This window comes from Pleurodeles waltl, chromosome 3_1 (genome assembly GCF_031143425.1).
Source record: "Pleurodeles waltl isolate 20211129_DDA chromosome 3_1, aPleWal1.hap1.20221129, whole genome shotgun sequence".
Lineage (NCBI taxonomy): Eukaryota > Metazoa > Chordata > Amphibia > Caudata > Salamandridae > Pleurodeles > Pleurodeles waltl.
Window position 1 is genome coordinate 1,114,665,149 of NC_090440.1, and position 15,413 is coordinate 1,114,680,561.

General features: G+C 45.2%; 1 protein-coding gene across 1 annotated transcript in view; it reads right to left on the reverse strand.

Moving 5' to 3' along the window:
* The window catches only part of LOC138283554 (transient receptor potential cation channel subfamily V member 5-like), a 479,342-nt gene that overhangs the window by 216,079 nt on the left and 247,850 nt on the right, over positions 1 to 15,413 (reverse strand). Inside the window, exons 7-10 of the mRNA XM_069221494.1 lie at positions 12,458 to 12,673; positions 8,792 to 8,878; positions 8,606 to 8,682; positions 6,877 to 7,042 (exon numbers count right to left, since the gene is read on the reverse strand). Coding sequence (XP_069077595.1) covers positions 6,877 to 7,042; positions 8,606 to 8,682; positions 8,792 to 8,878; positions 12,458 to 12,673 — 546 coding nt within the window. The remainder of the gene's footprint in view (positions 1 to 6,876; positions 7,043 to 8,605; positions 8,683 to 8,791; positions 8,879 to 12,457; positions 12,674 to 15,413) is intronic.

The window sequence follows — 15,413 nt, forward strand, 5'->3', positions numbered from 1 at the left end:
TCCAAAGAAAGTTGTGGTAGCCACAGATTTACCTGTAGACTGTCTACTAGGAAATGATTTGGAGACATCAGCTTGGTCAGATGTGGAGTTGGAGGCCCATGCAGCAATGCTGGGCATCCCAGGGCATATTTTTGCTTTGACAAGGGCTCAGGCCAAAAAGCAAAAAGGACAGGGAAGCTTGGATCCTGGAACAATGGACCAAGTGCTCCCTAAAGCTAGGGCTAGTAGAAGCAAACCACTTCCTACTATCCCTCCCTCTACAGTGGATTCAACTTCTGAGGAAGAAGAATTCCCTCCCTGTGCAGAACCTACACCAGAGGAGCTGGAAGCAGACACTGCTGAGCTTTTGGGTGAAGGGGGGCCTGCCAGAGAGGAGCTGAGTGTGGCACAGCAAACCTGTCCCACATTAGAGGGTCTCAGACAGCAAGCTGTCAAACAGGCTAATGGGGATGTCAGTGACTCTCACAGAGTTTACTGGGAGGACAACCTCTTGTACACTGAGCATAGGGATCCTAAACCTGGAGCTGCCAGGAGATTAGTGATTCCTCAGGAGTACAGAAAGTTCCTCCTAACCCTGGCACATGACATTCCCCTAGCTGGGCACCTGGGTCAAATGAAAACTTGGGACAGACTGGTTCCATTGTTTCATTGGCCTAGGATGTCTGAGGACACAAAGGAATTTTGTAAGTCCTGTGAAACCTGTCAAGCCAGTGGCAAGACAGGTGGCACCCCAAAGGCACCCCTTATCCCACTGCCTGTGGTTGGGGTTCCCTTTGAAAGGGTAGGGGTTGGCATAGTTGGCCCCCTTGACCCTCCTACTGCTTCAGGCAATAGGTTTATCTTGGTGGTAGTGGACCATGCCACAAGATATCCTGAAGCTTTTCCTTTAAGGACCACTACAGCACCTATAGTGGCAAAGGCCCTCCTGGGAATATTTTCCAGGGTGGGCTTCCCAAAGGAAGTGGTATCAGACAGGGGAAGCAATTTCATGTCTGCATACTTAAAGGCCATGTGGAAGGAGTGTGGTGTAACGTACAAGTTCACAACACCCTATCATCCACAAACAAATGGACTGGTGGAGAGATTTAATAAAACTCTCAAAGGCATGATTATGGGTCTCCCTGAAAAACTCCGCAGGAGATGGGATATCCTTCTACCATGCCTCCTTTTTGCCTACAGGGAGGTACCCCAGAAAGGAGTGGGCTTCAGCCCCTTTGAACTTCTTTTTGGACACCCTGTTAGGGGTCCACTCACACTTGTAAAGGAGGGTTGGGAACAACCTTTAAAAGCTCCTAAGCAGGACATTGTGGATTATGTACTTGGCCTCAGATCAAGAATGGCTGAGTACATGAAAAAGGCCAGTAAAAACCTTCAGGCCAGCCAAGAGCTCCAGAAGCAATGGCATGATCAGAAGGCTGTTTTGGTTCAGTACCAACCAGGGCAGAAAGTGTGGGTCTTGGAGCCTGTGGCCCCAAGAGCACTCCAAGATAAATGGAGTGGTCCCCACACAATTGTTGAAAAGAAGGGAGAAGTCACCTATTTAGTTGACTTAGGCACTGCCAGGAGTCCCCTTAGGGTGCTCCATGTCAACCGCCTGAAACCCTACTATGACAGGGCTGATCTCACCCTGCTCATGGCAACTGATGAGGGACAGGAAGAAGACAGTGATCCTCTACCTGATCTCTTCTCTTCCACAGAACAAGATGCTCTTGTGGAAGGTGTAGTTTTGGCTGATTGTCTTACTGCTGAGCAGAAAGATAATTGCATAAATCTCCTAGATCAATTCTCTGAACTCTTCTCTACTGTGCCAGGTACCACTTCTTGGTGTGAGCACACTATAGATACTGGAGACAGCTTGCCTGTCAAAAGTAAGATCTATAGGCAGCCTGACCATGTCAGGGACTGCATAAAGCAAGAGGTCCAGAAAATGTTAGAACTAGGAGTGGTTGAGCACTCTGACAGTCCATGGGCTTCTCCTGTGGTACTGGTACCAAAACCCCATTCCAAAGATGGAAAGAAGGAAATGCGGTTTTGTGTAGACTATAGAGGTCTCAACTTGGTAACCAAAACTGATGCTCACCCTATACCCAGGGCAGATGAGCTCATAGATACACTGGCATCTGCCAAGTATCTAAGCACTTTTGATTTGACTGCAGGGTATTGGCAGATCAAATTGTCAGAAGATGCTAAACCTAAGACTGCATTTTCTACCATTGGAGGACATTACCAGTTTACTGTAATGCCTTTTGGTTTGAAAAATGCACCTGCCACTTTTCAGAGGTTGGTGAACACAGTCCTGCAAGGGCTGGAAGCTTTCAGTGCAGCATATTTGGACGATATAGCTGTCTTTAGCTCCAGCTGGGATGATCACCTGGTCCACCTATGGAAAGTTTTGGAGGCCCTGCAAAAGGCAGGCCTCACTATCAAGGCTTCAAAGTGCCAGATAGGGCAGGGTAAGGTGGTTTATCTGGGACACCTTGTTGGTGGGGAACAGATTGCACCACTTCAGGGGAAAATCCAAACAATTATTGATTGGGTTCCCCCTACCACTCAGACCCAGGTGAGAGCCTTCCTAGGCCTCACTGGGTATTACAGGAGGTTCATTAAGAACTATGGCTCCATTGCAGCCCCTCTTAATGACCTCACATCCAAGAAAATGCCTAAAAAGGTATTATGGACAGCAAACTGTCAGAAAGCTTTTGAGGAGCTGAAGCAGGCCATGTGCTCTGCACCTGTCCTGAAAAGCCCTTGTTACTCTAAAAAATTCTATGTCCAAACTTATGCATCTGAATTAGGAGTAGGGGCAGTCCTATCACAACTTAATTCTGAGGGTCAGGATCAACCTGTTGCTTTTATTAGTAGGAGGTTGACCCCTAGAGAAAAGCGTTGGTCTGCCATTGAGAGGGAGGCCTTTGCTGTGGTCTGGGCTCTGAAGAAGTTGAGGCCATACCTGTTTGGCACTCACTTCATTGTTCAGACAGACCACAAACCTCTACTTTGGCTAAAACAAATGAAAGGTGAAAATCCTAAATTGTTGAGGTGGTCCATATCCCTACAGGGAATGGACTATACAGTGGAACATAGACCTGGGAGTAGCCACTCCAATGCAGATGGACTCTCCAGATATTTCCACTTAGCCAATGAAGACTCATCAGGTCATGGCTAGTCTTATTGTCCTTCGTTTGCGGGGGGGTTGTGTAGGAAAGTACCATCTTGCCTGGCATGTTACCCCCATTTTTCACTGTATATATGTTGTTTTAGTTGTATGTGTCACTGGGACCCTGGTAACCCAGGGCCCCAGTGCTCATAAGTGTGCCTGAATGTGTTACCTGGGTAGTGACTAACTGTCTCACTGAGGCTCTGCTAATCAGAACCTCAGTGGTTATGCTCTCTCATTTCTTTCCAAATTGTCACTGACAGGCTAGTGACCATTTTTACCAATTTACATTGGCTTACTGGAACACCCTTATAATTCCCTAGTATATGGTACTGAGGTACCCAGGGTATTGGGGTTCCAGGAGATCCCTATGGGCTGCAGCATTTCTTTTGCCACCCATAGGGAGCTCTGACAATTCTTACACAGGCCTGCCACTGCAGCCTGAGTGAAATAACGTCCACGTTATTTCACAGCCATTTTACACTGCACTTAAGTAACTTATAAGTCACCTATATGTCTAACCTTTACCTGGTAAAGGTTAGGTGCAAAGTTACTTAGTGTGAGGGCACCCTGGCACTAGCCAAGGTGCCCCCACATTGTTCAGAGCCAATTCCCTGAACTTTGTGAGTGCGGGGACACCATTACACGCGTGCACTACATATAGGTCACTACCTATATGTAGCTTCACAATGGTAACTCCGAATATAGCCATGTAACATGTCTATGATCATGGAATTGCCCCCTCTATGCCATCCTGGCATAGTTGGCACAATCCCATGATCCCAGTGGTCTGTAGCACAGACCCTGGTACTGCCAAACTGCCCTTCCTGGGGTTTCACTGCAGCTGCTGCTGCTGCCAACCCCTCAGACAGGCATCTGCCCTCCTGGGGTCCAGCCAGGCCTGGCCCAGGATGGCAGAACAAAGAACTTCCTCTGAGAGAGGGTGTGACACCCTCTCCCTTTGGAAAATGGTGTGAAGGCAGGGGAGGAGTAGCCTCCCCCAGCCTCTGGAAATGCTTTGTTGGGCACAGATGTGCCCAATTCTGCATAAGCCAGTCTACACCGGTTCAGGGGACCCCTTAGCGCTGCTCTGGCGCGAAACTGGACAAAGGAAAGGGGAGTGACCACTCCCCTGACCTGCACCTCCCCTGGGAGGTGTCCAGAGCTCCTCCAGTGTGCTCCAGACCTCTGCCATCTTGGAAACAGAGGTGCTGCTGGCACACTGGACTGCTCTGAGTGGCCAGTGCCACCAGGTGACGTCAGAGACTCCTTCTGATAGGCTCCTTCAGGTGTTAGTAGCCTATCCTCTCTCCTAGGTAGCCAAACCCTCTTTTCTGGCTATTTAGGGTCTCTGTCTCTGGGGAAACTTTAGATAACGAATGCAAGAGCTCATCCGAGTTCCTCTGCATCTCTCTCTTCACCTTCTGCCAAGGAATCGACTGCTGACCGCGCTGGAAGCCTGCAAACCTGCAACATAGTAGCAAAGACGACTACTGCAACTCTGTAACGCTGATCCTGCCGCCTTCTCGACTGTTTTCCTGCTTGTGCATGCTGTGGGGGTAGTCTGCCTCCTCTCTGCACCAGAAGCTCCGAAGAAATCTCCTGTGGGTCGACGGAATCTTCCCCCTGCAACCGCAGGCACCAAAAAGCTGCATTATCGGTCCCTTGGGTCTCCTCTCAGCACGACGAGCGAGGTCCCTCGAATCCAGCGACTCTGTCCAAGTGACCCCCACAGTCTAGTGACTCTTCAGTCCAAGTTTGGTGGAGGTAAGTCCTTGCCTCACCTCGCTGGGCTGCATTGCTGGGAACCGCGACTTTGCAGCTACTCCGGCCCCTGTGCACTTCCGGCGGAAATCCTTTGTGCACAGCCAAGCCTGGGTCCACGGCACTCTAACCTGCATTGCACGACTTTCTAAGTTGGTCTCCGGCGACGTGGGACTCCTTTGTGCAACTTTGGCGAGCACCGTTTCACGCATCCTTGTAGTGCCTGTTTCTGGCACTTCTCCGGGTGCTACCAGCTTCAGAGAGGGTTCCTTGTCTTGCTCGACGTCCCCTCTCTCTGCTGGTCCAATTTGCGACCTCCTGGTCCCTCCTGGGCCTCAGCAGCGTCCAAAAACTCTAACCGCACGATTTGCAGCTAGCAAGGCTTGTTGGTGTTCTTTCGGCGGGAAAACACTTCTTCACGACTCTCCACGGCGAGAGGGATCCGTCCACCAAAGGGGAAGTCTCTAGCCCTTTTCGTTCCTGCAGAAACCTCAGCTTCTTCTGACCAGTAGAAGCTTCTTTGCACCCGCAGCTGGCATTTCCTGGGCATTTGCCCATCTCCGACTTGCTTGTGACTTTTGGACTTGGTCCCCTTGTTCCACAGGTACCCTAGATTGGAAATCCACAGTTGTTGCATTGTTGGTTTGTGTCTTTCCTGCATTATTCCTCTAACACGACTTCTTTGTCCTTAGGGGAACTTTAGTGCACTTTGCACTCACTTTTCAGGGTCTTGGGGAGGGTTATTTTTCTAACTCTCACTATTTTCTAATAGTCCCAGCGACCCTCTACAAGGTCACATAGGTTTGGGGTCCATTCGTGGTTCGCATTCCACTTTTGGAGTATATGGTTTGTGTTGCCCCTATCCCTATGTTTCCCCATTGCATCCTATTGTAACTATACATTGTTTGCACTGTTTTCTAAGACTATACTGCATATTTTTGCTATTGTGTATATATATCTTGTGTATATTTCCTATCCTCTCACTGAGGGTACACTCTAAGATACTTTGGCATATTGTCATAAAAATAAAGTACCTTTATTTTTAGTATAACTGTGTATTGTGTTTTCTTATGATATTGTGCATATGACACTAAGTGGTACTGTAGTAGCTTCACACGTCTCCTAGTTCAGCCTAAGCTGCTCTGCTAAGCTACCATTATCTATCAGCCTAAGCTGCTAGACACCCTATACACTAATAAGGGATAACTGGGCCTGGTGCAAGGTGCAAGTACCCCTTGGTACTCACTACAAGCCAGTCCAGCCTCCTACAAGTCCCCCCTAAGTTTTTCTATTATGTAGCCCTGGGGAGGTGATGGTCCACGGGGCCCAGATGGGCCCATGCAGCCCCCATATATTTTTTTGATGTTGTCCCAGGGAAATAGTGGTCCCCTGATCGGGGTAGGGGGATCCACATTGCCCCCCAACTGTTTTTTTTTAATGTAACCCAGGGGAGGTGGTGATCCCCGGGTCCCAGGGGGCCTCTATGGCCCCCATAATTATATATATCCAAGGTTGCCACCTTTGAAACTCCAAATCCCTTCAGCTGTGCGTGGCGCAGGTCTTGGAGCTTAAAGGATAACATGATATGCTAAAGTCTAGCATATTGCTTCATCCTTCAGAAATAAAACTACATTTTGAAAAGATCCAAGGCTTCCCATTAAATTTCGATGTTGCATACTTTTTTTTGTGAAATTAAATAGTAAATAATTCATGCACTTGTTTGATGTATACTTCTTGTATTATTTTGAAGGTTATGTCACAGAGATTGCTTAGGTGGAGGTCCCCTGCTTACATTAAATTCAGGAGGGGTCCACAGATGTCAAAAGGTTATAAACTACTGCACCAGAGCATTCATTTTGAGTTCACCAACTTGTCCCTTGTATAGCAGAACCGCCTTCATTGGCTCAGTGAGGTAGTACAAACATGCTATACAGACTTAGATTGTTTAACCTTACCTTTTGGATCATGATGGTGAATGGTCCAAGCATCTGAAATCCACGTGTGAAATACATGACATAACACCATCCCAGGACAACAGCGAAGGACATTGGTACAACCTCTCCCTTGGTGCTGGTCAGACGCATAACCAATGTTACAAGAACCATGCAGGCAAAGGTGATTCTGCAATCATACAATCAAAACCGCAAGTAAAACTACCTTAGCTATATATTGAGAAATGCACTAGAAGTGAATCTTCTGAAAAAAGAACAGTTATTCCTCATGTCGCAGGATTTGCCTTAAAATGTACATATTTTAGAGCATCTCTGAACTGTGGGTTAAAGAATCACAGTCTCTAACAACAAATCAAGATTATTTAGTGCTAGACCAACCATTTGGAAATACCATTACATCATAGCAATGCTCTTGTCTGAGGAATTTGTTTCACCTGTGCCAGTGTTTACCAGGTTGGGATGAGGACTAACAGTGGTTTCAGTTTTAATTCAGTTTTTTCTGCGTAGCTCTTTATGGCAAAGGTAGTCCCTCGGCTCACATTTTCCCAAGGGGCCCTTTCCCTAATATAGGACGGTCCATTACTATTTAGGTTTTTTTGCATGGCTCTTTATGTAAGTTACATTCTCTTCACATTCCTCATACTCACTTGTGTAGCTTACGAGATTTTTGTCCTTAGTCCTGAAGAAACGCCACCTGATCCGCAGGGGCAATAAAGGCAAAAAACATGTCGACCAGTACCTAGGGTTGCAGGATTAATCATCCTTTTTCCTATTTTCATTTTGGTAGAGTGGAGGAACATTATTTCCTTCTTCACGCCCCCTCGTTTTTAACCTTGACTTAGATCCTTCGTGTGAATAAACACACAGTTGGTAGGGTCTAGAGCCAATTCTAATTCACACTCTCCAGCTCTTCCCTTCTCCTCGTAGGTCTGAATCTACCCCTATGCTCAACCACGGCACACATTCAAAAAGATCTCTGGCAAAGAGCCCCCTTGAGGGGCCCGTTGGACATTGCAGCACCAGCCTGATGATAAGCAGGCCCTAAGATGAAGCAAGACATTCATTGGGTATGTAAAGGCCCTCGCTTCTACTTTAAAGAGTGCCCTTTCTACCTGTAGTTCTCTGTGGAACAGTGTACCTTATTTATTTGAACTTAACTCAGGGAGGATGTACACTGGACCATTTTGAAATCCACATGTCCCTCTGGTACTCTTAAGTTTTACTCTTCAGCAGTTTAAGACAACAGATGGCCAGAGCATTAATGGACCAGGACCAAATCCTAACCTCTCCACTCTTGACCAAAACTGTTTTCACTACCATAATGCCTCCCACACGGAGGCATTCGTGCCCCAAATGAACTACAGTTTGAATTTAACAAGAGTAAGGAATGTCAATGAAGTTCCCTCAATGTTTTTGTTGGACCTTCCTATTCAGTTTGTCTCCTAATCAGCTTAGGTACTGCATGAAATAAAGACTTTGCTGATGCCTTGTATTTTTATAATGACTAAAAAAAATGCAAACAATCGATCTTGAGATTAGGTGTCTATACAATGTTCATATTATATATTCATTGTGGATATCCAGAAACGTTTGCTGGATATTACTTCATATGGTCCAATAGAGTGATAGGTGTTGAAATTAGAACACCGTATTCGTCTAATGAAATACCATGGGAAGACCTTTTATGGTTCGTGTAAAACAACATTATTTTAGAAGAAAAAAAGAGTCTTACATAATAACGTGAAAAGGACCTCCCAGCACCGTGTTCCCAAAGTGTTTGGCAGCTCCGACTCGTAGAATATCTGGAATCTAACAGAATGTATTTGTTAATAATATCAGTATTCAGTCGGGAACAGCGAATGCTGATGCTGTAACAACATAATTCATCTTATCACAAACATGTATGTGGTTGCTTCACCTCCAGCAGCAATATAGCAACAGCACCAGTGACACTGATCAGCTCTCCCACTAATCGAACTTGATCGCCAATCGTTAAGTAAGCGCCCTGCCAAGAAATAAAGAGCAAACTAAGAATCTAGGAACAAAAACATTAAATTGCGAATAGAGCATTACCAGACACACAGTGAGCGAGTGCTTTAGGGCCCAGACCTAAAAATCGTTCTCTTCACCCTAACTGTGAAGGAGGGTAGAAATGACTTGGATGAGACCTGCGCGTTGTTTTTCTTCTTCCTTTTCTGAACAGCCACCCTGGGTTTTGGCATTCACTCCACTCAAAGAGGGAAATTGGTGCTGGCGGATCAGTTTCTAGAATGTATTTGCATATTTATGTCATGTGGTGATTTGAGGAGCCAGTCTTTCGCAGATATTGGTTAATTTTTAGGTTTCGCCCGCACACGTGCTTGTAAAATCTTTTATTAAAAAAAACTTAAAAGGGGTTTGGAACAAGCCCCTTACTTACCTGAACTTACCATTGGCTTACTCCAACATTGCTCTGTTTTACGCTTCAAATTGTCCAGGACGTCATCTTCACATCACTTCCTGTCGTCGTCTCCATCTTCTTCACCAAGCGTGCCATTGAGTTGCCTGGGGACCCAGTACTCTGTCAGGTCACTTCCTATTTGACACTGGCCAGTGTCCTTCCTGCTGGCTACAAGGTTCAAGGTACTTCTTATTTCTTCCTGCATGCCGTCTTCTTTTTTCACAGACATCTTCTTGCTTCACTGCCATCTTCTCTGTCTTCTTTCCTCGTTATTGTCTTATTTTTTCTTCCTGCATGCCGTCGTCTTACTTCTCTGACGTCTTTTTTCTTTGATGTTTGCTTTCTTCATTGCCGGACGTCTTCTTTTTTTCTTTCTGCATGCCGTCTTCTGTCTTCGGCGTCTTCTTACTTATTTATCGCATGCCTACTTCGGTCTTCACTGCCATCTTCTGTCTTCGCTCCTGTCGTCTTCGCTCCATCTTCTGTCTTTGTTCCCTTCGTCTTCACTCCTGTCTTGTTTTCTGTCCCGTCTGCCGTTTTCTGGCCAAAAGGTGTTGCTGTTGTCTTTTCTTCTATCTAACTGGCTTAGATGTATTAGAAAAATGTTACAATAATATTTGTTGTAAAAAATATAAAGCAAACATTATTACATCATTTTTCAAATATTTTTGAGCCAGTTAGATTAAGAAAAAAACAAAGATGCAATCTATTAGCTTTGAAAATGCTTGTTGGGTTTTATGGTTCTGCAGGTTTGATTCTTTGCCTCTTCATAGGGATACCTGATCAATTTTAGAGCATGAATGGAAAGACATTTGCAACGCTAGATTTCCCATTTTCCTAGCTGGAAGAAATCCTTTGGAAGGATTTGGCACTGACTTTTCACAGTCTATAAGGAAGAGTTCTTTAGACACTTTTAGTGATTCAATTTCTGTAGCAGAAGTGCATAAGGCAATTACTTCTTCTGCAACAGGGATTGCTCCAGGTTCAGATGGGGTCCCAGCTGATTTGCTTAAATTTAATCTCGACTTTTGGGCCCCACTACTGACAAATGTTTTTAGAGCCATCATGAAGGGAAGCCCGATCAAGACCTAGAGGGAATCAATGACAATCCCCATTTTCAAAAAGGGAGTAAGAAGTATTCCATCTAATTACAGGACAATTTCACTGCTGGATGCCTCTGGAAAAATCGTTATTGGAGTAGTGTTGGCTAAGTTAGAAGCCTGGGCATAAGAAACATTGGTTTTTTTTTTACTGAAATCCAGTATGGATTCCGCCCAGGGTTAAGTACCTGGGAACCGACAAAAAATGTATCTCTGATACTCAGTAAATATGTTAAGGCCAGGAGACGGGGCCATACATTTGGCCCTCATGGATCTCTTCTGTGCCTTTGATTCGCTGAAACAAGATGTTTTATGGGGCATTATGGTAGTGGGGGGGATAGAGTCTGTTCTTATAAATGTTGTTAGACGTTTGCACCAGAACACACAGACGGAAATCTGATATACCCAAAGGGGGAATTGTACATCGCTTATCTCTGTGGACAAAGGTGTAAAACAGGGTTGTATCTTAGCTCTTTTATTATACATCACTGCATTGGAATCATTTTTAATATCTCTTAACTGTGATTTCCTCAGGATTTCCTCCCAGCCTGTCCCATGTTTTATTATATGAGGACGATGCTGTGCTGATTGCTTGCACGCCTAATGGGTTACAGCTCCTCTTGGATGGGTTCAATAACTTTATGGAAAGCAGTAAAATCAAAGTAATGGCACAAAGTCCTATGTTATAACTTGTGGCCTTAGAAATACATGGTCTAGAAGATTTTTAATAGGAGGAATAGAGATTCCTAAGATGCAACATTTTAACTATCTGGTTTTCATGTTTAGTGACAATTTGCAATGGGAAAGTTTACTTCTTCAGAGAAGACGGGGTGGAAGCCCCCAGTGAGTCCATCTTCAGTTTTGCTAGGAAACTTGGACATAAACAGTTGGCCAGAATTATCACCTTATATAAAAGTAAAGTTCTTAGTGTAGGCAGTTATGATGCACGAATATGGGGCCATATAACAGTAGCATTACGTCAGCAAACAGAAAATAATTTCCTAAATAGACTCTTGGGTAATTCAAGGAATTCACCAAGTTCTATTACCCACAATGAATTGGAGGTGGACTGCGTAGAAGATAAGGTTGGGCCAGCTCCACATCTGATGTGGATAAAAATTTGGAGCTCTGAGAAACTACATTTCACTCGTTGTATTAATAAAGATTGTCTTGCGCAGTCCAAAGTGCTAGCTATCCTCTGGATTAAGTACATTAAAGAGTCACTGTATGCTCTGGGGCTGAATAGCTATTTTGACAACCCTGATGATCAATTAAATTATATGCACCTATATCTACCACCATGGGTATGGAGCCATACCTAATATGGTTAAGGACTCAAAGGACATATTTGATCTCACCTGTTTTGGGGGGAATAGGATTTATTTCTTTGTGGCCTTTCCCATGCCATGTATATGGTTTCAAAATCCAGCGGTTTGCCCTTGTGACGGAAGGTCACTTCAATCCTCGTTTCCCTAATATATATACATGTCCTGGTACCTACGTAAATTACATACTGCCTTTTAACATCATTTACTTCTGCTAAGTTCCGCAGTTATCACTTTATGGCTATTAAGGGCTTTTTGGTCTCTTTTGCAGATTTGTGTTGTTTACAAGAACAAGAGATTTCATAGGTTACTCCTCTCCCCCTCACCCTCCTCTATACAGTATGCTGCATGTTTGGTTTCTTTATGGCATGCACTATTTAAATGATGACCTTCACTCACTCACTCAATCACTCTCACATCCCCAGATCCTTCACATATCTTTATCATAAATTTGTCTCTTGTTCCATTCTTCGTTGTTACCAACCTTGATTACACTTCTTTAACTCCCATTTCGAACTCTCTATTACACCCATCAAGGCTGGTCAGACTAAGCCTTTGATTTCTCTATATTAACATTTTATATTGATCTTCCATTCTAACTTGTTTCTTTAATCCATTTCTGGCGCTCTTACCTCGCTCGTGCAAATACATTCACTCGTCATATATTTCTATTATCTTTTTCCAGTCTCCCCCTCTCTAAGTCTTTTTTTGAAACTCACCTGCAGGTTGTTCTCAACAGCTACGTGCATGTTTGGGGCGCCGATGTCTGTGATATTCGGTATTCTTTTCAGAGGTCGGTATACACAGGATGCAGTAACACAAATCATGTAGAGCACGTAGAGAACTGCCAAGAAGCAGAAATATGGCCGTCCATAATGTTGCCATTTCAGACTCACTAACTCCTTTATTGGTGTCAGGTCCAGAATCTGACGAGCCTACAAAAAGTAGATGACAGTCAACAGAGGTCAACAAAGGAGTGGGGTTCAAATGAATTAAAATGTTGTCAATAGACAACAAAAAGGAGCACAATGATGACAAAATGGGATCAGCAGAAACAGAACTTTGTTTCTGTGTGCATGTGTATATATTTGTGTGTGTGTAAGTCTGTGTGAACGTGGATAGATGTGAGGGCTGCTTTTTTCAACCATTATTTGTTTTTTTCCACATCCTCTCATCTAGTGGTTCATTGAGGGAGGTAGAGTAGGTTACATGTGGATCTGGGTAGGATGTCCAGATTAGAGAAATATTATCGAAGACAGTTGTTTTTCAAAATTCACTTTAGACTCCTCCTCAACTTGTTGGTTGAATGAGGTGTGAGCCCTGGTCAAGCAGCAACTAAAGCTATTGCTATGGTAAGGCACAAACAAACTCTAAATTAACCCGTGCTCGCCCTCTGGTGGGCTGGCACAGAGCACAGGCTTAACTTGAAGGCAATCTGTAAAGTATTTGTGCAACACTTCAAACAGGAAAACAGTGAAAACACCACACAAAAAGGATCACCAGGTTAGGTAAATAGAGTTGATTTTAATAAATAAAACAAGACAAAATGACAAAATTCCAATCAGTCAATCAATCAATGAGGATTTATAAAGCACAGCTAATCACCCAATAAAGTACCCAGGTGCTTGCAGGTCCCAGAGGCTTATTCGAACAGCCAGGTCTTGAGGGCCCTTTGAAATTCCGGAAGTGAGGTGATGGTCCAGAGGTGCGTGGGTTGGCTGTTCTAGGTTTTTGCTGTGACATGAGAAAAGGAAATTCCGCCACTTTTGCTTCGGTAGATGCGGGGGCATGGGCAAGTGAAAGGGAGGCAGACTGCAGTATTCTGAACGGTTGGTAGGAGGTCAGCTGGTAGTTAATGTATGTTGGTCCTTGGTTGTGTAGAGCCTTGTGTGTGTGGGTGAGCAGCTTGAATTGGCATCTCTTCTGTATGGGGAACCAGTGAAGTTGCCTGAGGTGAGTTGTGATTTAGGTTTGTCAGGGAAGGCTGAGGATGAGTCTGGCTGCAGCGTTCTGTGTGGTCTGAAGCCTCTGTAGAATTGCTTGGTGATTCCTACTTAGAGGGTATTGCCGTAGTCCAGTCAGCTGTTGATGAGGGCCTATGTCATGGTGTGTTTCGTGTGTAGGGTTCACCACTTGAAGATCCTACATAGCATGTGCAAAGTGAGGAAGCAGGCGGAAGAGAAGGCGTTGATCTATGAATTTATGGTGAGCTCGTTGTCAATGATGATTCTGAGGTTTCTCGCATGGTCGGAAGGAGTGAGTGTGGGTCTTAGGTCTGATGGCCACCAAGAGTCATTCCATGTGTTGCTGCTGTTGCCAAAGTTCAGTACTTCCATTTTGTCTGTGTTCAGCTGCAGGCAGTTGTTCTTCATCTAGTCAGCGACACTTGTCATGCATGTGTGGAAGCTGATTCTGGTGGTGGAGGGGTCGTCAGTGAGTGAGAGGATGAGTTGGGTGTCATCTGCGTAGGAAATTATGATGGGACTGTAGGATCTGACGATGTTGGCCAGTGGGGTCATATATGCATTGAAGAGCACGGGGCTGAGGGATGAGCCCTGGGGGACTCCACAAGTGATCTCCTTGGGTTCAGAGGTGAAAGGTGTGAGGTAGACCTTCGGGGTTCTTCCATTGAGGAAGGAGGTGATCCATCTGAGCACGTCTCCTTGGATGCCGATGTGGTGGAGTCTTTCGATCAGCAAGTGGTGGAGTATGGGGTTGAAGGCTGCCAGAGGTCGAGAAGGATCAATGCTGCTGTTTCTCCTCGGTCGAGGAGGGTTCGGATGTCGTCTGTGGCTGCGATCAGGGTGGTTTTGGTGCTGTGATTGCTTCAGAAGCCAGATTGGGAGGCATCGAGTAGTTGGTTCTGCTCCAGGTATGTCATGAGTTGCTTGTTGATCATCTTTTCCAGTACCTTCACTGGGAATGGGAGCATGGTGATTGGCCAGTAAGATTTAGGTAGTGGTCTGACTTTGACATGTTTCCAGGCTTTGCAAAATGTTGTGGTAGTGATAGAGGTGTTGAGCAAGGCGGTGAGTTCCTGGCCGATCCTTAGGCTTCCAAGGTTGAAGATGTGATGCAGGCACAGGTCTGTGGGAGCTCTCGAGTGGATGGATTTTATGGTGGAGGTGATATCCTGGGTGAAGAGGATGTTCCAGGTGGTCAGTATGTGGTTTGTATTGACTACGATGGCGGTGCATCTGTCGAGAAAGTCCATAGGTGCGGGTTGGAGTTCGAAGTTTCTGTATATGATTGTCATCTTGTTGTGTAAGAAGTGGGCAAGGTTGTTTCTCAGCTCCTGTGAGGGTGTGATGTTGTTTTCGCTGCAGCCGGGTTGGAGAATACCTTGACGATGTTGAAAAGTTCCTTGGTGTTGCTGGCGCTGGTTTCGATGCATGTGTTGATGGCTGTGTTCTTTGTTGCTCTCAGCAGGCTGTGAAAGAGATTGAGGGAGGTCTTGAAGGCTGCTCTGTCTGTGGTGTCCTTGCTGGCCCACCATCTCCTCTCCAGCTGTTTGCTGTCTTATTTTGCTGTTCTGATTTCTTGGATATACCAGCTGGATTTTTTTAATGGATTTTGTCTGGATGTTGTTCTTGATGGGGACAATGCTATTGGTGCAATTCATGAACCAGGCATTGAAGTTTTTCAGTCCCTGTACGAGACTGGTGGCAGTAGCAG